The sequence below is a fragment of the Camelus bactrianus genome, chromosome 13 (genome assembly GCF_048773025.1).
Source record: "Camelus bactrianus isolate YW-2024 breed Bactrian camel chromosome 13, ASM4877302v1, whole genome shotgun sequence".
NCBI classification, from domain to species: Eukaryota; Metazoa; Chordata; class Mammalia; order Artiodactyla; family Camelidae; genus Camelus; species Camelus bactrianus.
In genome coordinates this window covers 59726916-59752762 of record NC_133551.1, presented here as the reverse complement: position 1 = coordinate 59752762, position 25847 = coordinate 59726916, and the positions used below count along the sequence as shown (strand labels likewise).

The following is a 25847-nucleotide window of genomic DNA, read 5'->3' as shown; positions in this document are numbered from 1 at the left end:
CAATCTGTTGTGAGGGTTTTTTGGTATGGTAAAATATAAAACTTAACCATTGTAATCATTTTTAAGTGTACAGTTCAGTGGCATTAAGCACATTCACACCGTTGGACAACCATTACTACTATCCATCTCCAAAACTTTTTCATCAATCCAAACCGAAACTCTAACTCCCATTTCCCCCTCTAGACCCTGGTAACCACCATTCTACTTTCTGTCTCTATGAATTTGTGTTGTGATGATTTTAAAATCTGTCTGCAAATTCCTTCATACTCTTCCCATCAAGAAGTGGAGTCTGTGTTCCCTTCCCTTGAACCTGGACAGGTCCTTGTGATTGCCTCAAAGAACAGAATTCAGCAGAAGTAATGCTAGGGACTTTGGAAACTTGGTTAACAAAGGCCATGCAGTTTCTGCCAAGTGATTATGGGACACTTGTTCTGGGAGCCTTCAGCTGCCATGCAGAAGTCCAGCTATCCTAGGACTGGATATGGACCATGGAGAGAAACCACAGAGACAGAGACTTGTGGAGTCCCTGATTTTGAGTGTTCCTAGCCCAGACATCAGACATGGACATGATGAAGCTCTGTATCCTCCAAAAAGATATGTTGAAGCCCTAACTCCCCTCAGAATGTAGTGGAAATAGGGCTGTTGCAGATGTACTCAGTTAAGATGAGATCATACTGAAGCAGGGTAGGCCATTAGTCCACTATGACTGGTGTCCTATGAGAAGAGACACAGAGACAGAGACACACAGGGGACCAAGACCAAGGCACAGGCTGGAGTGATGCAGCTACAAGCCAGAGAATGCCAAGGACTGCTGGCTACCACCAGAAGCTAGGAAGATTCTAGGAGGATTCTTCAACAAAGGCAATGGAGAGAGCATAGCCCTGCTGACATCCTGTATTCAGACTTCTGGCTTCCAGAACTGTGACAGAATAAATTTGTGTTGTTTCAAGCTACCTAGTTAGTGGTATTGTTATGGCAGCCCTAGGAGACTAATACCCGTTCCTTCAAAACAGTCTTAGCCCCAGCCACCACCTGACTTTAATCACACGAGAGATCCTTAGCAAAACTGCCCAGCCAAGCCCAGTCAACCCTCAGACCTATGAAAAAAATGAGTAACTGCTACTGTTTTGAGCCACGTTTGTTACATATTAATAGATAATCAAAATATCTGTCTTCTGCTATTAATACCAGCAACGTTAACCAGAAGTGTGTTATTTATTCCACCTCCACTACCAGTGACTCACCGGACTGGCCTAGCAGTATCTCCTTGACACTGGGAAGAAAGCCTTTCAGTAATCAGTCATGGGCTGATCCGCACTGAATCCCTTAATATCTTCTGCCTTATTGACTTGGCCTGACTGTCTTTGTAGTCACAGATTGTTCCCTTTCTTCTGATCACACTGCAGCTAATACACAGGGTTGCTTACTCATTTCCAAGTGATTACAGTTATCAATGTTAGATGAGTATCTCCCAGAAAAACCCAAGCCTGAATTTAGTGTCTATTAAGTAGAAAAGCAGAATACAAAATTATATGTACATTATGAATATAATTTTCTTGGGGAAAATGCATCATAGGCTAAAAACTGGAAGGAAAACACCATTACATGAACGGTGGAGATATAACAGCTACGTTTTCTAAGCTCTTACTTTGTGCCAGATCCTGTGTCAGTCACTTTACAAACATAATCCATAACTCTCACAATGACCCTGTAAAGAAGACATTATAATCCCCAATTTACGAATTAGGAACAGGCTCCAAGAGAAAGCAAGTAGGAAGGATAGGTGGTACCATCAAAAAGTGGCAAACCCAATGCCAGGACTCATTCCCCCATGATGGATGGATTTCTCTTTCCCGTTTAATGCTGCTGTTGAATGAACATATAAATCCTAGAGCCCAAAAGTCTGATCCTGGTATGAAGGTTCCTGAAGGAGCAATACTGTGGATGCCTCAAGGGGAAATGAGACCACATACCTAGATGCAGCTGGACATCCTTTACCTCCAGGGTGCTGGACTTGCGATGCCGAGCAAGCTGGCAGGCTGCTGTCACCACACTCTCAATAAAATCATCAGCAATCTGAAGCAGCATCTGGGGAAAGGAAGTAGGGGAGAGTAACCATGACATTGGCAGGGTAGGCTCCTGTTGCTGGGACAACTGTATCTGCTTGAATCACATTTAATCAGGCTTTCTATTAGAAGGCCTGGAATCGGCATTTGAGCTAAGATGGGGAGGAGTGAAGACAACAACAGAAACACATCAACTCAGTGTTAACCAGCTTGAGCACAACTCACACCTTTCTGAGGATGTACTTTCTACCAAGCAGGGATCAAGCGGCCCAACCAAACCCCCATCATACCTTCTTCTGAATTAGGTAGGAAAATAAAAGTGAATCATTCAATCCTCACTCCCTCATCTTCTCTTAAAACATTTTAATTTGTATTATCTCACCTAGTGCTTATAAATAACCCTGTGGAAAAAAAATGGGGCGTGGATTTGACCGTAATTCTAATGGGGAGAACGCTAAGATTCAGGAAGACTAATTTACTCATGGCAATGTAACTACTAAGCAGTGGAACCAGGATTCAACCTCTAGGTTCTGAGTCCATATCCTGGATTTTTCCACTTTATTATCGATTATTCCTAGACCTTGTGAAAAGCAAAATCAGAATTCTAAAGCTAAAAATCTACATGAAAAAAAATGAAATTTTGATCAGTGAATACACTCCTCATGGCTTCTTCTGCTGACAAATAAAATTAAATTAAATTAAAAAAAACATAGTTATAAACATTTCTTACTCTGTTGGACCATTAATGCATTGTCATCTTTCCTATGGAACCAAAGGGATGCCATCTAAATGAAAGATTTCTGATTAAACATGGTAGGTTGACTCCAAAAATGTCCTTCTCTCTTTCCCTAAACCCATTAAAATAACAATAAATTTTAAAAAGACATAAATCCAAAAAGAGAACAAGACTAAGAGAGAAAATCTTAATGGATAACAGATTCCAATAAACCTTTAAAGTAAATTTTTGGTAAAGAGGTAACAAAGGAAGAGTGAGAACTGACCTAGCAGACAGAAGGTATAAAACAAGTGCCTGTAGAGGGGACACCAATGAGAACTGAACTGATCTGCCCTTTGCAGCTCCTAAGAGATCCAGGATTTGGAGATGTTATTAATCACAGAAGATTGGTCTGAGGTATGGAACTAAAAACTGGGGAACTGTTTATGTCTACATACAGAGTGGTCCCCCAATGCCCATACTCCAAAGGCAGCCAAGTGACTTTTTCCCACACATACCTGACCCACAGCACAGTAGGTTTATTCCCTAGAAAAACTAAACAGAAGTGGCTCTGGATTAGTACACCAGACACAGCAGAGATAAGGGAGACACAGCCCCTTTCTCTTGCCTCGCTTCCAGAGTGTTAGAAGCTAGGGATGAACCCTCCAGATAGGAGACTAAAGTATTTTTCTTTGGTGATACTAAATGATTCCAGAGAAAAGACTTACAGATTCTGACATTTAGGGAATCCCCCATTAAGAAGGATGACTGTGGACAAACTTCTGAAGTGAGGCCAGTGGTATGCTGAAGCCAGATTAGATGAGTTCATGAAGGCCCATTATACGCATTTCTTCCCAATTCTGTATTCAGTGACAACATGTCAATAGCTTAAAATATTTACACAGTGGGAATATTTACACCACAGAAATCAGGAAATGTTGAAAATCAGGGCCTTTTTCTCCACAGATGGTTGTTAAACATTTACTGTACATTACTGGGTGAAGACCATCAGTCAATAAGACCTGCTTTAAAAAAAAAAAGTTCTGCTTTAAATCAGTTTTTTTAGTGGCTCATCATTTAGTAATGGATAGCCAGGATCATGAGACATTTGTAGATAGTCTCCAACACTAAAAAACATAAACAAACCAAAGAAGAAAAAAAGGGGCCCAGAGGAAACAAAGACAATGCAGGGAAGAGAAGAAAACGTCAAACAATGTAACTAATATCCTCAGAGAGAACGATAAGAGAAGATATTACAACCAGACAATAAGAACAGAATGGCTTAGGAAAAGAAGAAGAAAAAGAAAAAAAGGAACCAATCAGCAAGAAAAAGTTCATGGAAATGAAAATTTTTATTTAAAAAAAAGGTAAAATTTAGAAGATAAACTAAGAAAAATCTCCCCAGCAAGTAGAACTTAGAACTACAAAGAAATGAAAAATAAGAGAGAAAAGATCAAAAAATCTAAGAGGATCAATGCAGAAAATCCAACATCCAACCAACCATCATTCCAGAAAGAAAGAACAAAAATAGAGAAGAAATTATCAAAAAACCAAGATTAAAAAAATGGAACCCTCATACAGTGCTGGTGGGAATGCAAAAGGGTGCAAACACTTTGTAAAAACAGGAAGTTCCTCAAAGGAAAACCATAGTTACCATATGATTCAGCAATTATTCCACACCTAGGTACATATCCAAGAGAAATGAAAATGTATGCCCAAACAATAACTTGTTATGTGAATTTAAAAAAAGAAGGGAAAGAAAAAAAAAAACTTGCACATAAATGTTCACGGTAACATTATTCATAATAGCCAAAGAGTGGAGATAACCCAAATGCCCATCATCTGATGAATGAGTAAACAAAATGTGGTATATCCATACAAGGGAATATTATTCACCCATAAAAAGGAATGAAGTACTGATACCTGCTACAACATGGATGAACTTTAAAAACATTATGCTAAGTACAAGGAGGCAAGTCACAAAAGACCAAATATCATATGATTCCACTCATTTGAAATGTCTAAAATAAGCAAATCTACAGAGACAGAAAGCAGATTAGTGGTTACTGAGGGCTATGAGGGTTGGGGGAAAATGGGGAGTGACTGCCAATAGATATGGGTTTCTTTTGGGGGTGATGAAAAAGTTCTAAAATTGTACTGATAGTTGCACATCCTGTGAATATACTAAAAACCACTGAACTTCATATTTCAAATGGGTGAATTTTATGGTACATGAATTATATTTCAATAAAGCTACTACCTAAAATACCCACACACATATAAGGGGCAAATATTTTTCCTCTGCTTAAAATAACTAACTAAATAAAATAAGAATAACAATGGAATTATACTGTTTTTGTAACCTGCATTTCCTTTACCTATCATTACATATTCCTCAGAAAAGGCACACCCCCCTCCCCCAAATCCCAAAACAAATCATACCATATCCTCCCTGAATAGAGACACGGGAAGTCTCCAGATTAAAAGAAGCCTCCAAGAATTCAGCACAACAAATGAAAAAAGATACATAGAAATCTCATATGAAAATTCAGAACAGGAAAAAAACTGTCCCTAAAAGGATCAGAACCACATTTCTTAACAGGAGATTTTAGAAGACAAAGAAGCAATGCCTTCCCCATTGAAAGGGAAAAACAATTTCTAAATAGAATTCTAAACCCAGCCAAACTAAAAATTAAGTGTAAGGTATTTTCATTTACCTCTCATCTATTCTTTTGTAGGAAATAACAACAACAAAATGTTCCAACAACAAGAGGGAGTAAAGAGTATGTGGAATCTAGTAAGAGATCTGAACAGAAAAGGAGCAAAAGGAAGGCCCATAAAGGGTTTGTGTACATGGTCTAAAATTAATCCGACCAGAAGAGGAGGGAGGTTTCTGGGAGTAAAATCTCTAGGACGGGAAAAACCCAAATCAATAGATTTTTTTTTCCATTTGGAAAATAATGCTGATAGAGGTTATAAGAGAGCTGATAGCAGAAGTCAAGCTAAAAAGGTACAAAGAAAACTAAGTAAATAAAAATGGGTCAATTATCAACTTCAGGAAGGTAAGTTGTACCAAAAAGGAAAGGTAATCACAGTGGTGAACAATAATTAAATAGCCAGAATAATATAAATACTGATTTCTGAGTTATCCAAAAATTGTGACAAAACCATATGGGAAAAATGAGGGAATAAAAAATTAATAAAATAAAATAACATGTTAGATTGCCAAAAAAAAAAGAAGAAAAGAGGGCAAGGAAGGTGTGTATGGCACATGTGAGTGGTTTAACAAATTCTCATCTACCATAGTAGGAAGTCTACAACTATTACAAAATTAATGAATCAAAGAGTATTTGTGTAAGTACATTATTTAGAAATAGAGGAATGTTCTAGAAACAATTAACATTGTTGCCAGGGATTGCCTTGAGGAGACGACTATGCCCTTTTTGACAGGCAAAAATAGCAGTGGCTGTTAGGTATAAAGTTCCAGGCACTCTCGTAGGTGCTTTGTATGTTATTTCATAGGACCCTCACAATAATTATGGATAAATACTGTCATACCCTACCAACACAGGAGGAAGCTGAGTCCCAGAAAGTGTAACTGACTCACCCACAGAGCCAAGATTCAAATTCAGATTTGTCTCTAAAGTCTAATGGCTACTGTATATTACCTCTCAGGGACACAGTATTTGGGATACCCAACCCCACCTTACCTCCTCTACATCTTCATCCAATTGCTCATTAGGGTCCACTTCTCTTACTAAGTCTTGTAATTTCTTCTTGGTCAATACCTAAAGTTAATTGGGAGAAGATTTTTCAGCCAAGTATCAAAGAAACAAACAACTCATGACCCTATAATGAAAGGCTGTCCATTTGTTGGGTTTAGTTTCTACTTTGCAAAGAATTATTGGTCAGGCCTACCTGTTGGTATTGCTACACTCTCAGACAGAAGTAGCCTGGGGAAAGGCAGAAAGAGCAGTGTGGACGAAAGGACAACATCTGTTGGCTAGTTTATTAAACTCTACACTAATTTGCAACTTTCTGACCACCACAAATTGTACAGTGCCTCTGCTGCCTTTGGACTCGCTCTTTTACCTTTCTCCCTACAATGTAGCTCAGCTCACAGCGCCTCCTTTCTGATGCTTTTCCCAGCCCACCCAGGTAAAACCAATCACTTCCTCTTTTGGCCTCTACTATACCCTGTGTACCCTTCTATCATTGTATACATTTACAAACTTGGCTATTTCTGACTTACTAATGAAAGTTCCTTGAGGACAGCGAACATGGGTTCATCTCTGCGTAACTAAATATTTGTATAAGTATGTAAAACTGTGATCCTTGTTTCATAAAGGAAATGTCATATCACATATATATGCCGCTAAAAAATGATCAAAAGACATACACTAAAATGCTAACCATAAGTTATTGTGGGTGGTGGTAGAATTATGGGCTGTTTATTCTTTCTGTATTTCTAAAGTATCATGATAAACGTGTATAACACTGGAAATAAGGAAAAAAGAAAGTAATTTAAAAAATAGTTGTTAATGATGTCTCAGAGCTATCCTTTCTACCATTATCATTTTAATTCAAGCCTTTGCCACGTCTTGATTTACTGCGAAAGTCTTAAGACTTGACTTACTGCAAAAGTCTGCTCCCTTTCCTATCTTTCTTGTCCCCTTATGTCAAATTAATCCTCCTAAGGCATATTAGCTTTATTATGTTACTTTCACTCATCATTAAATAAAAATTGTTTATTAACTAAAAGTTCCAGTGGAAACTAACTGGCACCGGCCCAGGATGTTCTGCCGTAATTCTACCCATACGATTTTATCTCCTCACCTCCACATTCAACATGGGTTAGCCTCCTGACTATCTGCCCAACCCTTCCCATTCACTGTTGCCGGTCCCTCCCCTCATTCTCTTGAAATGTTGTCTCCTCATCCTATTCTATCCAGCCTGCAAGACCCAAGTCAAGAGATTATACTTATTTCTTATGGCTCTGGAAGACAGAATCAGGATCATGGGTAGAAAGAGGGGTCGGATTTTAGAATCACTGCAGAAAATTAATAATGGCAGCAGCCAGATGAACTAGGAGAAAAGACTGGAGGCAAGAGTATTTTTATTATAGGAATAATGAATAATGAATCCATTAATTATTTAACTATTTTATTTTATTTAACAATTATATAGCACATATATTTGTATATAAATATATAAAAACCTGTCATAGGCAAGGTGTGGTGTTAGTGTGTGTGTGTGTGTATGTATGTATATATGCATACACACACACAGAAATACTACAAAGTAAGAACGGATAAATGTACATGAAGTCCAAAGGAGGAAAAAGACCTTCTTTTTCAGCTGAGAGGAAGAGGCAGCATCTGAGATGGACATCTCTCAAAGTATTACCGCTTCAAAGAACAGATAAGAGGTGCCCACAGAGAACAAAGAGAGGATGATACCTGATTGTTTTCAGGGCTGAGACGCCCTCCTGTCCCAGGAGTGCCTGGGATCTTTACCACTGTAGTGCTATTGGCCATGGAGCCTTGTGGAGGGGTGTTAGCTGGTTCTGGTTTTATCGATGAGAAATTGGTGAGGTTGATTAGGGCTGAGGGGCCAAACTGGTTCATAATCTGCCGTGCTTTGGACTTCAGCTCATAGAGCTTATCGAGATCCTGTTTCTTTTTGGAGCTGTGAGGACCAAGGCCAATCAACTGTAGAAGGAAAACAAGAGAATTAGCTCTGGAAGCACCTATAATAAAGGATGAATTTTGAAAGTAAAATTCTATACGATCTGTCAGATTTTGAAGGGTCTTCATTTGATACCTGCACACTGAAAATGGAGGAAATGAAGAATGTTCATTGTTCCCACCTAATATTTAGAAACCATCTCCTCTCCAAAAGCTAAATGAAATAGTCCACACAAATGAAATAAGGAAGGAAGTAAATGAAATGGGGAATGTTGTGTACAAAAATAAACTAGAATGAGCAAGACATTTCTGAAGACTTTGTGAAAACAGAATACTTGGTTAAGTAGTACATGCATTATTTTTGAACATCAAATAACGTTAAATTCAAATAAATCATGGCACAATCACACACTTGAAACCTAGTCACCAAACTTCAGAAATCAGATTAGTTCATTCTGACATTTCAAAACATGCTTAAGTCTATGTCAGGGCTATGCCCAATAAACACAATTTTTAGCAACTGTTAAACGTAAGCACTTCACTGTCATCAAGAGCAAATTTTCTCTGAGTGTTAGCAATCTTTAAGTACGTGCAGAGTCCCTAGCCTGGAGTAGCCAAGACTTCTAAATTTTAGAGCCATGAGATTGATTCCGTAGACATCAGCTTTGGTGTCATCAAGATCAGAAGCACATTCATCAAGTTCTGCCCACAGTGGCCTCAAGGAGCTTACTTACAGCTATCTGAGTGTCTAGATCTTTAATTACATCAGCAACAGCTGTGAGCCCGGTGAAATGAGAGGCAGCCATTTTCAAAAGCTACCTGTAAATGAACAACTGGCATCAAGCACCACCCTTGTCACAGAACCATTTCAGTAGTATGACCTGGCACATCTTCAATGACCAGGCTCCAGGCAAACTGGATGCAGAGAAATATTTTCTTATTCCTACTGGGCACCAAGAAAAACATCTCCCATCTCTTTCATATACAACTTTTTAAATTAATGGTATTACAGTAACATAAGACTCTCTTCCAATGAAATGAATGTTCTATTGTTAGGGATAAAGTAGCAGCATATGAAACACTTTATTGGCCAAAATTGTGGAATATGAACCTGCAGGAATCATGGTAATGATTTTCAGAACCTAGCAAAGCTTAGCAACCCAAATGAGTATCTGCATCTATTCTACTCTTGTCCCTATTGTTGAGTTCCTCCCTAACAAATGGTCTAACTCTCTAACATGAGAAATAATCTCCTCCTGGTTTACCCTTAATAAAAGCAACTAACTATGCAAAGACAAAGAGAAACTTGCTGGCCAAGAGCCACCTGAGGGTGTCGGGACACAGAACAGCATCAGGATTACTCGATTTTTTTCTTAACCATATGTCGTTCATACCTGATTTTCCCTTACCCAGAAATGTTAGCAATGAAAGAATCAGGAAAGGAAGAGATTGTTAACATGGTAATAGTAGTGCTACTGTTATAAAAGCAAACTATTTTCCCAGAGCAAGTTCTATGAAAAAGTTTTATTAAAGATTATCAGTGTGTTCACCACACTAAACATACTATGTCTCAAATAACATTCCCACAACCTCCAATGGACTTCCCAAATAGAACTGCATATTGCTCAAGGTAAGCGTGAGAGGTTTTTTTTGTTTTTGTTTTTGTTTTTTTTTTGTAGTAGAGATTTCTGTGTAATAATTTCTATATTAAGACCTGGAGACAAAAAATAGCTATCTACATAATACAAATATGAATTAATCTTAAGGAATAGTTCCAATGGCTATCAATAAAATAAACTGCTTTAATGAAATAAGTGGAATCCGTATAATGTAACAAAAATCAAAATTTCCCTCTAGGAAACTAGACTATACTCACTGATTTTGTTGAGAAGCAAGAAACACTTCCGAATTTTCAATAATTTTGGGTAAGTGAGCTACTTCTTCCGTTAAAACAAAACAAACAAAAAATTAAAAATTAAACTAATAAAAAGAGAGAGAGAGAAAACAAAACAAACAAAGCAGACACCCATTACCAGAATGACACTGCTCTGAGTTTCCTAGACTGTTTCTTTATTTGGTTGGATTTAAAACACTGTAACATATCTGGGTGGGTGATAATTACATGTGTTTATTCAACTGTGAAACTCATCACACTGAATATCTAATATCTGTGCATTTCACTGTATGTAAATTATGCCACAACTAAGGATAATAAATCAAACTCCCCCCTAAATTAGGTAAAGGATTGCACTCCAGTGCATTTATCTCAGAAAATTGAAAACTTACGTTCCCACACAAACCTATAAACCAATATTCATAGCATCTATCAACAGGGAAAAGATAAGATTATTGGATAAATGATGGTGTATGACTGAGTAATCTGGAAAACAGCTGGTTTCACATTTAAAATTTAAATATTAGATCTATCTGGAAAAAGGGAGTATATACAATCCTTTCATACACTCCTCCATTCCAGATGGATCAAATATTTACATTTTAACCTCATCTTTTTTAAAAAAATCTTTTCCAGGGGCAGGCAGTAATTAGGTTTATTTATTTTTAGAGGCGGTACTGGGGACTGAACCCAGTACCTTAGCATGCTAAACATGTGCTCTACCACTTGAGCTATACCCTTCTCCCAAATATTTACATTTTAAATATAAAACCATATACTAGATAAAATATAGGATATCTTTTAAAAATATTCTGAAAACTAAACTTTATACAAAAACTAACTCAAAATGGATCATAGACTTAAACGTAAAATGTACAACTATAAAGCTTTTAGGAAAAAACAGGAGAAAATCTTAGGGCTCTTGCTAGACAAGGGTTCTTAGACCTGACACTAAAAGCATGATCAATAAAAGAAAAAACTGATAAACTGGCCCTCATTAAATTTAAAAATTTCCTCTGTGAAAGCCCACGTAGAAAGGATGAAAAGACAAAATACAAACTTTAAGAAAATATTTACAAACTACATATCCAACAAAAGACTAGTATCAAGAATGTATAAAGAACCCTCAAAACTCAGTATTTAAAAAAATAACTCAATTAGAAAATGGACAAAAGAAACAACCAGACATCTCAACAGAGGACATACAGATAGCAAATAAGCATATTAAAAGACATTCAATCAACATCTTTAGTCATTAAAGAAAGGCAAATTAAAACCACAATGAGATAGAACTACACAACTATCAGAAGGGCTAAAATAAAAAATAGTGACAAGAGCAGACGTTGACAAGGATGCAGAGAAACTGGATCACTCACGTGCTGCTAGTGGGAATGTAAATCGTATAGCCACTCTATAAAGTTGGCAGTTTCTTAAAAATCTAAGCATTAACTGTCACAGAGGAGCCTAAAAAGACATAAAGACTAATTAGAAAAACTAAGATCTTAATAAACTATGGACTTCAGTTAATAATGTATCAATATTGGTTCATTAGTTGTAATAAATGTACCATACTAATATAAGATGTTAATAATGGAGAAACTGGGTGCAAGATATATGGGAACTCTCTACTATTGTCCCAATTTTTCTGTAAATCTAAAAGTGATCTAAGAAAGAGTTTACTGAAAAGGAAAAAAAGAACAAATCACTAATACACAAAACAACAGGAATGAATCTTAAAATGTTTAGGTGAAAAAAAAAAACAGTCTCAAAAGAATACACTGTATGATTCCATTTATATGGAATTCTAATATCTAATGATCTAAAACCTAATCTCTAGTGATAGATGGGCAGAGATTGACTGCACAGAGGCAGAGGGTGAAGTTTCTGAGGGGATATAAACATTCTATATCTTGAGTGGGGTAATTCTTACACAGCTGCTACATTTATCAAAACGCATCAAACTATATGCTTACAATGTATACATTTTATTGTATGTAAATATACCTCAATAAAGTCAATTAAAAAAAATGCAACTACTATGTGGCCCAGCAATTTGCAGTCCTAGGCATTTATCCTAGGATTTACTGTTAACACAAAAACTTAATGTTAACACAAAAACCTGTACATGAATGTTCATAGTGGCTTTATTTGTAATAATCAAAAACTGTAACCAGCTCATATGTCCTTAACAGGCGAGTCATTAAACAAACTATGGTATAGCCACACCATGGAATACTACTCAGCAATAAAACAGAATGAACTATTGATAAATACATCTTGGATTAACTTGCAGAGAATTATGCTGAGTAAAAGCCAATTCAATAAGAACATATATTGTATGATTCCATTTATATAAAATTTCTGAAATGACAAAAGTTTACAAATAGAGGACAAAATAGTGAGGTTGTCAGGGACTGGGGGGGTGGTTATAAAAGGGCAATATGAGGGGCCCTTGTGATGCAATTGCTCAGCATCTTGACTGTGGTGACAGATAAATGAACACATAAAAGTGATTAAATTGTATAGGGCTTAATATACATACACACACAAGCAAACAAGTTCAAAATTGGGGAAATCTGAATAAGACTATTGGGTTGTATCAATGTTGACAGTCTGAATGTCATATTACACAACAGTTTCGACAATGTTACTGTTGGGGAAAACAAGTGGTGCAAAATATACAAAGGATCTCTGTATTATTTCTTATAACTTTATATAAATCTACAATTATCTCAATGTTTAAAATTTGGAAAAGCAATATTCCCGAGAGTAAATAAAGCCCTTCCAAAGATGACCCAAAGCTCAGAAGCCATAAAAGAAAACAAAGCAGGGGGTGGGGGTTATAGCTCAGTGGCAGAGTGTGTGCCTAGCATGCATGAAGTCTTGGGTTCAATCCCCAGTACCTTCATTAAAATAAATAAATAAACTCAATTACTTCCCCCACTAAAAAAAAAAAAAAACAAAAACAAAAACAACCAATCAAAATCAAAACAAAACCCTCCCAAAAAAATTTAAAAAAAAAATTTTTAAACACTGATATGTTCAATTACACAAAAATAAAAATGTCTGCATGGCAACAAACAAAGTTTAAGGGCAAAAGACAAACTAGCAAAAATATATGCAATATATATCAAAGACAGAAGACTAATTTCTTTTATATATAAAAAATACCTACAAGTAAGTCAGTAAGCACAAAACACCCAAAAGAAATACTGTGAAAAAATTTGACAGTACAAGAAAAAGAAATTCAAACAGTTCTTAAAATAATGAAATGATCCTTATTCTCATTCGTAAAAAAATGCAAATTAAAACTACAGGGTACTATAGTAGTATACAAGGCCCCATTTGGCAATGATGAAAAGTTTTACATAAACTGTGTTTGATAATTTTACAGAGAAATAATCATTTCAAATGTTGTTGGAGTGGAGGGAATATAAACTATTTAGATGTCTCTAGAAAGGGCTACTTGGTAGTATCTACCAAAATAAGAAAAGCATGTATTGTTTTGATCCCAGTTCTATTTTTAGCAATTTATAGTTAAACTTGTATGTGAATAGAATACCATACATACAAGGAGTTGCAACCTAAATATCCATCAAAAGTGATAGAGTTAAATTAGGATATAACCATGTAATGCAATACACTAAAAAAGAATGAGACTCATGAAAATATCATGCTAAGTGAAAGAAACCAGTCACAAAAGAACACATACTGTATGATTCCATTTACATGAAGTGTCCAGAATAGACAAATCTATAGAGACAGAAAGTAGATTAGTGGTTGCTAGGGCTGAGGAGTGGGGGAGAGGAACAGGGACTGAATGCTAATGGGTATGGGGTTTCTTTTAGGGGTGACAAAAATAATCTAAAGTAGATTGTGATGATGGCTGCACAGCACTGAATGTACCAAAAAACCCAATGAACTGCATACTTCAAATTGGTGAATTGTATGATATGTGAATGTCTCAGTAAAGCTGTTTCTAAAAAACGAGGAAGCTCATGAAATGCTCTCCAAGATACACTGTTCATTGAAAATGCAAGGTACAGAATAGTGACAACAGTTTATCATTTAGTAAAAAGACAAATACTTGTAAATGTATAAATTATTCCTGGAAAGATACACAAGAAACTGATAACAATGGTTGTCTCAAAGGGTACAGGCGAACAGTAAGTAGAATCTGGGTGACCCATGGGAACAAGGTGGGAGATGACTTACAATACAGCAGAAGGAATAAAAATGAACCTTGACCTTTATTTCACACCATATACAAAATAAATTCAAAACTGATTATAGATTTAAATGTAAAAATGTAAAACTATAAAACTTTCAGAAAACATGGGAGAAAATCTCCCTGTCTTTGAGTCAGGCAGGGTTTCTTAGATACAACATCAAAAGCACAATCCACAAAAGAAAGAAACAGATAAAGTGGGCTTAATCACACAATATAAAACGTCTGCTCTGCAAAGGAAAATAAAGACAAATCCCTAAGAGAAAATAGTTACAAATCATGTATCTGACAAATAACTTGCATCCAGAATATATAAAGGACTCTCAAAGTTCAATAAGAAAACAAACAACCCAAACAAAAAATGGGCAAAAAATCTGAATGGATCCTTCCCCAAAGAAGATATACACAGATAGCAAATAAACACATGAAAAGATGCTCAAATATATTATTTATTATAGAAATGCAAAATAAAACTGCAAAGATACCAGTAAATACCTATTAGAATAACTAAAATTAAAAATAAACAGACAAGTGCTAGCAAGGATGTGGAGCAACTGAAATCTTCATACATTTCTGGTATGACTGTAAAATGGTGCAGTCTCTTTGGTAAATGGTTTGACAGTTTACTGTTAAATTAAAGATGCACACATCATATGACCCAGCAATCCACTACAAGGTATTTATCCCAGAGAAATGAAAACTCTAAAATCAGTATGTGAATGTTTATAGCAACATTATTCATAATCACCAAAAACTGGAAATAATCCAGATGTCTTTTAACTGGTGAATGGATAAACTATGGGTATATCCATACAGTGGACTACTACTCAGCAATAGAAAGGAAGAACTGCTCCATACATGCAGCAGCATGGCTAATCTCAAATGCATTATGCTAAGTGAAAGAGGTAAGCTCCAAAGGCTACTTATTATAAGATTCCATTTATATGACACTCCAGAAAAGGCAAAGCTATCTGGATGGAAAACAGATCAGTGACTGCCAGGGGTTTGGGACTGCTGTGATTACAAAAGAACAGTAGGAGGGAAATTGTGGGAGTGGTGGAACTGTTAAGTAATTTGCGTGTTATGATCCTTACATGACAATACACACTTGTCACAATTCATAGCACTGCATCCTCAAAAAGGTGAATTTTATGGTAAATTTAAAAATAAAATAAAAAAAAAATCACAACCTGATCAAAATGGTCTAAAATACCTGTTTACTGACAACTTTCATTAGCTCAATTGTGGATGAGGCTGATCAAGCACAATGGAATGAAGTGACCGTTAATAACCTGAATTCCATTATGTAATGTACCATGGTTGCCTTTGGGTTACTCAAATTTCTAACTCTCATTTTCTCAGGCCGAGAGAGGAATGAACTACTGAGTAAAAACAGAGGCATTAACTGTGGGACAGTTTGAGAGCACAATTGTAATAATAAACCCTTTATTAGCCCCTACTATATGTGCTGTGGGATTCAAGAAGGAAGTCAGGGGAAGTACATGCCCCAGTTATCTACAGTAGAAAACACTTAATGATTTTATCAAAACAAGAAAGTATGGCTGGTGGGGGGAGAGTATAGCTCAGTGGCAGAGTGCATGACTAGCATGCATGAGGTCCTTGGTTCAATCCTCAGCACTGCCATTAAAAAAAATAATAAATAAATAAACCTTATTACCTCCCCTCCAAAAAAAACTTAAAAAAAAAAAAAAGGTATGGCTGGGAGTTCAATTAAATAATCAAGACTATCCTCCTTCCCTGCACCCATCACACTTAAACCCTAGCTGACAGGCTGAAGATGACAAGCCCTAATTGCTTTTCCTTTTAACAATCTTGTACCTCAAACAGAAATACAGTTGCAACTCTATTATTACTGTACTAAGCTGGGGTGGGCAGGGTATAGTTCAGTGGTAGAGTACGTGCTTAGCATGCACGAGGTCATGGGTTCAATTCTCAGTACCTCCATTTAAATAAATAAACAGATTTAAAAAAAAAAAAAAGAGGATCTGATTTTTCAGAGGATAGGAAAATGGGGGAGACCTTGCAGTAATTATGAGACTGTGGCCTTCTCTAGGCATCTGCTCTGAACAGGTTTTAGGCTAAGGGAACAGAAGACTGGATTGTCTTTAAAAACCCTTTTACCTATGAAATGTTTAGGAATTTATTCTTTAAACCGTGTAGTGAAGGGGACTACCAACCTTATGGCATAAAAGCCCTATCACTGTGGTGCATGACTTAATGATTTGGGTTTTCTATCTGGCTGTTTCTCTCCTCACTGGCTCCTAGGTGTATCTAAACGAGCTCATGTTTCCCAGCCTAAATAAATAAAAAATAATCAATTAATTGCAGTCTCTGAGACCTGAGAGCACCAGAAATGTGGGATTTTTTTCCACTAGTTTTTTGACTAGTTTGATCCTGTTTAGGCAATTTTGACTTAACAGAAAGGTAATACAGTACAGCGATCAAGGGATGGATGCCAGTCGCAGTGTCTGCATTCAAGTACCAACTATGCCACTTATTAGCTTTATGGCCTTGAGCAAGTTACCTAATCTCTTTATGCCTCAATTTCCTCATCCACATGAGTGTACCTCATGGGATTGTTCTGACAATTCACTGAGTTTATGTATCTAAAGCACTTAGAAGAGAGTGTGGCATATGGTAAGTACAATTTAAAATGTTTGCTAATTTTATATATATGCTATCCTCTTTTAAATCTTAGTTATATGCTACTGTATAGCACAGAGGACTATATTCAATGGCTGGTAGTAACCTATAATGAAAAAGAGTATGTATATATATGTATAAATGAATCACTATGCTGTATACCAGACACTAATAACATTGTAAGTCAAAAAACTAAAAAGAAAAATAAATAAATTTCAGTTATAAAAGACAACATATTAAAATTAAAAGATTTCACCCATCCTGCTTTGTTAGGTGGCATTCTATATCTATTCTTATTACTACAGACATTAAAAAAAAGAAGAATGGATTTTAAAAAAAAATAGTGGTGCCAAATGGTCAGCAAGAGGCTGATGAGAGGTACTGCATGCAGCACAGGGAAGGCCTAAGTCATTTGGGCTGGGTGCCATCCTAGTTCTGCCACTGAGTTATGTGAGCTCCCTTTGACCAGAATTACCACATCTATAATTAGACGGACCAGGCAAATTCTAAAGCCCCCTCCGGCTTTAACAATTAGTATCAGATTTAAAATTAAGTCCATATGTATAGACTTCAAAGTTTGTCTTCTGCCTCCAACACTCCTGTTTCACAGTGCAGGATATAAACACTGCTCACGTATTGCTTCCAAAGTATTTTGGGGCTTTCTACAAAGACCTCAGGTCAAAAGCAATATGTTCTATGTTTATTTATACCTGCTCTAACAAATGATTTTCCGATCAGGTACATACTTAGAAATCCTATTATAATAACACAATCAGTCCTAGAGCCACAAATGAGTGAAGTAAGCAGTATATTTTGCAAATGCAGATGAGGATGCTAACTCAGGAATAAATTATCATTACTTAAACCACCAAGTACTTTGAAATTGTGGTATAGGGATGCTTTACCTCATAATTTGGTGTAAGTTTTGATCACTTGCATACAGTATAGGCACTTGCAAATAGTACAGGCTAGTCTATTGGGAACTAAATTATCCCAATTTCCCTAATCATCTATATCATGTTACAATTCGTAGTAAAGTTAATCCAATTTGGGTGGGGGAAGGGTATAGCTCAGTGGTAGACTGTGTGCTTAGCATGCAGGAGGTCCTGGGTTCAATCCCCAGTACCTCCATTAAAATAAGTAAATTTTTTTTTGTTTCTTGTTTTTTGGGGGGAGGTAATTAGGTTTATTTATTTTTTAATGGAGGTGCTGGGCCTTGAACCAGGACTTCATGCATGCTAAGAACACATTCTACCACTGAGCAATACCCTTCCTCCCCAATAAGTTTTAAAAACCTAATTGCCTCTCCCCCCACCAAAAAAAAAACAAAAAACAAAAAACCCACAAAACTTGAAGAGTTTATGGATGAATAAATATTTGCCTTTCTTTAAGAAAAAAGTTAATGCAATTTAAGCACTTGTTCTTCAAATTGGTCTTTCTTGGCCTCTTAAATTTAAAATTAAATGTCTTATTCCTTTGTGAGGAAAAGTTGTATTCAGGTCCCATTTTTCTATCTTGAATATCTATGCTTCTTTAAAAACACAGGTATTTAGTTCTCCTCAAATACCACACCACATAAGTACCCCAATAAGTTATAGTACTTAACATTAAGAGGAGTCCTGAGGAGGGGCTTTGTTCATTCAATGCTATGCTTTCTATAACCATTACTTCTATTTTGCTGATGGGCAAACTGAGATATGGCAAGGAATCCAGTTAGAAAAGCAGAAAAAAGTTTTAGTCAAACACATAATTGGAATTGACTGGAGCTGCCACTTGGTACCATGTGATTTCAGGCAAGGTACTTAACGTCTCTGCACTGATTTCCCTATTTGTACAAGGGGAATAACAATAGCTAACTTGTGGGACTGTAAGTGATAATTAAATGATTTAATATTTGAAAGTGCTTATGATGGTGTATGGTTAGTCTAAGTTTCAATAAACCTATATTACTGAAGAATGGTCCAAGTCTCTCCACCATTCTTATCTAAAAGCACCCATCTCCAGTAAATCCTTACGTTAAAAATACAGAATACAACTTACTTATCTGCAGTTTTCTAAATGACTTAAATTTTTGAGAAGGGGCTTCTTATAAAGGTTTCCTAGCTGGTGACATTCATTGCATCAATGTCAATACAGTATCAATATTCAAAATAAAGTACTAGAATCCATAAAAATTTTCCTCTTGAGTTTGAAGTTAAAGCAAAGATTCTAGAAGCATGTTTTCAAGGAACATTAACCAAGCATCTCCTATATACGTGCAGAGCTGGGTCCTGTATCAAAACCATGATCCAATCAATCATTGCCTCTTTGGACTTTTGCTTCCTTTCATGTAAAACACGAGTTTTTAAAAAAGGGTCATCTTTCCTGGCTCTTCCATCTGACATCCTCTTATTTGAGATGCAGAGATCTGTGTTGAGTTGCGTGGAATGGGATTGAAAGCACTTATCAAGTATATAACTGAGTTCAAACTTCAACTTCACACCAGTGCTTCTCCAGAACTAAGCAGAAAACGAAGATGCTTGCAAGCGGGCTTCCTAGAATGTATCTGACACAAGAAACGCCTGCCAAAAGCCAAGTAGGCAGCGCGAAGGAGTCGTCTTTCCCTTGAATACATCCTTTACCACTCTCGGTTCAAAGAATATGAGAAAAATTGATCATTATATCATTATATCTCTCTCCCTTTCCCTTAGAAGCTGATCTCCTCACAGCCATGGCCCCTTACACTCTCCACTTTTAGGAGCGCGAGTCCTCACAGTCCTGTTCCTTCAGGTATTTCGGAGTCTCCAAGCCTCGATCCCATCCCCACAGAAGCCGGTCTTCACCGCCCGCTCCTGTTTCTTCCCAAACCCAAGTGTTCTCTTACTGCTCCTGCCTCTCCATGAACCTAAGTCTTCGCTGCCCTGTTTCCGAACCCTTAGAAGCCTAGGTTTTCACTGTCCCGCTTCTGCCTCTTAGGAGTCTAAGTCCTCACAGCTCCGCTTTTACCTCTTAGGAGCCCGTGTCTTCACGCCCCGTTCCGTTCCGACCCTCTCCTCTTAGGAGCGCGGGTCCTCAAAATCCTGTCCCTCTCAGCCCGCTTTCCCTCGGGTGCCGGAGAACTCACATCAGTCCTCGTTCCCTAAGTCCGGTCTGGAGCCCAGGTCCCCACAGCCACGTCTTCTTCGAGCCCCGAGCCCCTCAGTCCCATCCCAAGAGCCTGATTCCTCACACAGCCCCATCTCCTACACTACCTGGCTCTTCAAACACTGCCCACTGTGGGTCTGGGTCCTGACTCCCTCCTCCCGCTCTCCTTCCTCAACTGCCAGGGCCCAAGACTCACAGGCAGCAGCGTCTATCTCCCCATGATGTGCGGAGACTGCCCCAGTGAATCGTTCGTCTCAGCAGCCGGTCCGACTGCTCGGCCCTCCCCGAGTACTTCCGGCACCGCTCCCCGCCTCCAACCCGGAAACGCGCGGATCTTCCGGCCGGCGGGCGCGCGCCTGGCTTGCGCAGGCGCACACTGCCTCCCGACACGCGGTGGCGGTTCTGCGCTGTCGCTAGGTCGGGCGTTTGGGCTTTTTCCGGCTTGCGGTTGACTGGCGGTGTGCGGCGTTAGGAACCCTACCCTTGCTATTTTTTTTTGCTACTCGACCTATCGTGTATATGGCTAGCATGACCAGTAATTGACGCCCTCGGATGCCTTCGAGGTCGCCCATTTTTGTTTGGTGTTTTTGTCGTGATAATCAGGACAGTAATGTATCCTGGGACACCAACACTCCATAGATACACTGTTGGACCCCAACAGGAAACACCTGGGGACAAGAGACACCGGTTGTGGCTGTGAATTGGCAATTAATAATAGAACCATTACTATCTACCAGTAACTTCTCTAAGCCCCTTACTTCTGGTAAATCATTTAATGATTTACAGGAAATCTATGAGAGATTAAGCAAGTTCTAGCTAGTAAGTTCAGAGACTCAGCTTGAACTCAGGATTCTCACTTGTAAGCGTGACCTGTCCTCTTGACAGGTTAGGGTGATGCTTTTGATTATGTAATACAGCAAATGCTTGGTAATGAAACAGGGCAGGACCCTGTTTGGTCCTCCTAGGTCCAAATCCTTTCTGTGACCTCTGTTTCTTGTTTGTAGGAAATAGGTTTCATTCAGCTTCCCTGACCTTCTCTGCTCCATAGGCAGATTTAAACAGTTGCTAATCAAGGAAGGGAGGGAATGCAGAAACAAGGGAGGAATGGTCAAGAAAAAATAGTGAACCCTTGGGGCAGGGATCTGGTTCCTCCTCAAGAAATAGATTTCTTATATCCTTGAGTACTTCTGGAACACCCCCCCCCCTTACCTTCACCAACCAATCAAAAGAAAGTCACATACCCTGCAGCCCTCACCCGAAATTTTGCCTACAAAAACTTTTCCCTGAAAACTGTCGGGGAGTTCGGGTTTTCGAGCACAAGCCATCTGTTCTTGCTTGGCCCTACAATAAACCTTTCTCTGCTTTAAACTCCGGCATTTCGGTTTGTTTGCCTCGCTCTGCATCAAGGGACAGAACTTCTTTTTGTAGCAGTGAGAACTGCTGTATTTATCCAGTGCTAGATGCTAGACATGTAAACAAGATGGGATTCCAGCCTAAGTCCCATCTGGAGCCTGGGTCCCCACACTAAGATGGAGAAGAACCCGCAAACATAAAGGAATGTGCAAAAGGCTATGACAAGCCAGAGTGAGCTGCAGTAACTGTCAGCAGGAAAAGCTGCCTCTCACCTGGATTGGTGCAGCAATTTGCCACCACCCCCACCCACTGTGCTTATATCTTGCCATCCTCATCCCACCACATTCCCAATCCACTTACACTGCCACAAATTCAATTCCAAGCCCCTTCACCATTAGGCTCCAAGCTACCTTCCTAGTCTTATTTCTTTGCCACTCCTAAAGGTCTGACATACTATTTTTGTTTTTGCTCCCCTATCCATCTTTTTAAGACTCAATTTATTTTTATTTTGTTTTGTTTTTTGGGGGGGGGGGGTGTAATTAGGCATATTTATTTTTAATGGAGGTACTGGGGATTGAACCCAAGACCTCATACATGCTAAGCATGTGCTGTACCACTGAGCTCCTCCCCAACTTAAGACCCAGTTTAAATGTACATTCATTCATTCCACACAGTGCTCACTGTGTGCCAAGTCTTTTGCTGTATACACAATAGTAGATAAACAATATCCTTGTCCTTCAAGAGTTTACAATCTGGAGTAGACAAATGGACCACTAGCAAGTACACAAAAGTGTTAAGAGGAGAAACTATCAGAATAAACCAAACTTACATAGCTGACTGATGGAGGGCCTTGAGCTAGGAAAGAGCTTACTCAAGGACCAAGGTGGCCAAAGTGGCTGGAGCTTAGTAGGTAATAGGGAGAGTGACAGTCAATGAGGTTGGAGAGGCAGGTAGGGGATCAGCTCAGGCAGGAGTTTGTAGGCTATAGTGGGGACATGGGATTTTATTTATGATGCAATGGGAAGGCATTGGAGCATTGAGCAGAGGCAGGAAATGATTATTTGCTTTTAAGAAATAACTGGTGGATTATAGGAGGAGCCCCCAGCAGACACAATTGACAGAGCCTATATCCAGGCTTAGGCTTCCCGCCAGTTTATACTCCACATCTACTTTCCATTACAGTGTAAGCTGTTTATGTGACTTACTTCTCTTCAGCTTCTAGTTTATAGAGGTTAGGGACCTCCATACATTATTAAAATATATTAAGAAGAGTAATATTTTTTGCTTAAATCTATGTATATAATGTATATATACATTGGAACAGTCTGGCAAGATAAACACTAAACTGTTAATAGTTTGGGAAAAGCGTTCTCACATTTCTGAACTGTTTCAATTTCTTTACAATTAGCACATATTGTTTTTATATTAAAAATGAAGCATATGTGAATGATTCCATTTTTATGCCTTTCTGGAAAAGGCAAAACTACAGGGCCAGAGAAGAGGTTGCCATGATTGGGAATGGGGGTTGGGGGTAGACTAGAAAAGGGGACAAAGGAACTTTTGGGGGTGATGGAAATGTTTTGATTGACTGTGGTAACAGATACATGTCTGTATGCGTTTGTTAAAACTCACAAAACTATAGGGTAAAAAAAGGTGAATTTACTGCATATAAATTATACCTCAATAAACCTGACTTCAAAAATGAAATATACAGAGAAAATATAGAAAGGAATATTTTAAAAAATATTTTAATTCCACAAGTAACATAGTACACAATAATAAAATAATTCACTATGCTTTTTAAAAATTGGAACATTACAGGTAAATCTAAAGCCTCGTGTATCTCTGCCCCATCCAGATTCCCTCCTTCCTTCATAGAGGTAATCATTGATATGTGTTCTTCCAGATCTTTTAAAAATAAGTTAATATCTACAAGTATGTGGCGTAGGAAGTAAAGCTCTGGGTTTTGTGTGCACATGTGTGTGTGCTCTTTATTAGGCTAATGGTATCATGCAGGACCCTATTCAACACCTTTTCCACACAATTTTTCAATATCTGTTTATAAAGTGCAGTATTACTTTTTTGTGTGTACGTTAATGGTATCATGCCGTACCTTATTCTGCAACTTTTATCACGCAACGTTTTTTGATGTCTAATTCACTCCTTGGAAGCGCAGCAGATGGCACTCCGAGCTTTATGAACCCGCCGCATTCTGCTAACCCGTTGTTGTGTAGCGATTAGGTTGCTCCCAGTTTTTCCGCTCTTACCGGTGATAAGGTGCCTTCCGTGCCCCCATGCTGGGCCAGCTTCAGGGTGGATGGCTGAGTGACATAAGTTTGTGCGTATTCAATTCTAATAGATATGATTTGTGTCTTCCCCGGATAGGTACCCACAGCTGCGGAGAAGCAGATCTCGCAGCCCGGCGGACCCAGTACAGGAAGGGAGAGCTTCTCCCACTCGCTCCCTCAAACTCCTCCCCGCCCCTCCCTCCATGCCCGCTGGCATCTTCCCAGCAAGCAATGCGCATATTTGCATACCAACTCCTGTTCCTGACTTTAGTTTTAGATAAAAATCGAAAGACAAATGATAGAGTCTCCTTGTGAAGACTTCCCTCCGGACCAGAAGGTTCTGCAATTAGCCCCCTCAACTTCAGGAAGAAGAAATAGAAAATTGCATAGGCTTTGTTTTCACCTTTACCAAAAAGGGATTTGCAGACACTGCCACCTTGCTTTTGCATACGATAAAGCAAAAAGGGCTTCTGTCGTGAGTGGCACGCGCAGGGCAGCTCGTTTGCTCTGTGTGCGGAATCGACATCAAGAGATTTCGGAAGCATAATTTTTTGGTACTTGGGCAGCTGGTGATCGTTGGTCCTGGCGCCCCTACTTTTGAGTTTGAAACAAGAAGGAAGCATAGTGATGGTTGGTTAGTAATTTTTTAGGTGATTTTGTGTTTCGGGTGTTCGTCCGAATTTCTTAACCATGTTTTCTAGTAGTGTACGTTAGCTGCTTTTTAAGAAGTTTGGGGAAATGATGTGGGCATAACCTGGATCTTCGTAGTACTCTGTATGTGAGAGGACTGTTTTCGTAGCTAAGAAATTAATTTTCTACGAAGTAAAAACAGCAGGTACCTTTCCCCAGTTATAAAGTGGAAATTTTTGAAGTAGGTGATGCATTTATCCAAGGGCACAGTGCATTATGCAGCCATGAGGAATATCAGAACTCTTCCCAGTTGCCTGCTTGCCTGCGAGGGTAATGGAATCATCATGCAAAACTGAGTTTGTAAAAATTGCTCTTTCACCAGATACACATGTTACTTTCTGTAGCTGCATTGGTGTTCTTTCTATAGCTGCATTGGTGTTCTTTCTATAGCTTTTGTCCTTTAAAAACGTAGAGGCAATAATTTAAAACACCAGTTAAGTAGCACTTTCTTATCGCTGATAGCAACAACCTTTCTGCAGAGCAATTCGGCAACAGACATAAAAATCTAAAACTTTCAAAAAATTAATGTCCTAAGAATGTATCCTCACATGTAAAGAGGTGATTTAGCTATAAGGATTAATTCATTCTAACAACAAAGGTATAGTTTACTCCAATAAATACACAGTGGTCCCTCCATATCTGCCCAGGGTGGGGGAGTGGGGTAGTTGGTTCCAGAATCCGCCACCACCCTCCCCCCGCCCCATACCAAAATCTGCAGATGTTCAAGTTCCTCATATAAAACGGCATTGTATTTGCATATAACCTATGTACATCCTTCAGCTGTATTTTAAATCATATCTAGATTACCTATGATACCTGTTACAAGGTAGATGTTATCTAAATACTTGCAAGGGGACAGCAAATTCAAGCTCTGCTATTTGGAGCTTTATGGAAAAAAAAATTTTTTTTTTTTAACATTTTTGACCCACGGTTGGTTGAATCTGGATACAACCCCAGCCTCCCACCCTCCCCAACCCCGAAGCAGAGGGCTGGCTGTATTATTTGGCTCATTTAACAGATGAGAAAACAAAAGCTCTGAGAGGCCCAGATCACAGAGCTAGAAAGTAGCAAGAGTCAAGAGGTGAACCCAGGTCTTCTGACAGGAACCCATTGTTCTGACTGCACAGTAAATCCAAGGA

At 38.3% G+C, this 25847-nt stretch overlaps 1 protein-coding gene and 1 non-coding gene across 9 annotated transcripts in view; one reads left to right on the top strand and one right to left on the bottom strand.

The window, feature by feature from the left end:
• Window positions 1-24144, bottom strand: part of TAF12 (TATA-box binding protein associated factor 12) — a 49028-nt gene extending 24884 nt beyond the window's left edge. For 6 of the 8 annotated variants that reach the window (XM_074377041.1, XM_074377043.1, XM_074377044.1 and 3 more), the window contains exons 1-5: window positions 20574-20718; window positions 9203-9287; window positions 8241-8492; window positions 6492-6569; window positions 1974-2088 (exon numbers count right to left, since the gene is read on the bottom strand). In XM_074377041.1, coding sequence (XP_074233142.1) covers window positions 1974-2088; window positions 6492-6569; window positions 8241-8492; window positions 9203-9274 — 517 coding nt within the window. In that variant the 5' untranslated portion in view covers window positions 9275-9287; window positions 20574-20718. Of the gene's footprint in view, window positions 1-1973; window positions 2089-6491; window positions 6570-8240; window positions 8493-9202; window positions 9288-20573; window positions 20727-23843 lie in introns of those variants that run through there. The other 2 variants (XM_074377047.1, XM_074377046.1) reach the window with 2 other exon arrangements.
• Window positions 24145-24477: 333 nt separating this feature from the next.
• On the top strand, window positions 24478-24611 carry LOC123614852 (U11 spliceosomal RNA). The gene has a single exon (XR_006722322.2). It is a non-coding gene; the product is annotated as a U11 spliceosomal RNA (small nuclear RNA).
• The last annotated feature ends 1236 nt before the right edge of the window (window positions 24612-25847 follow it).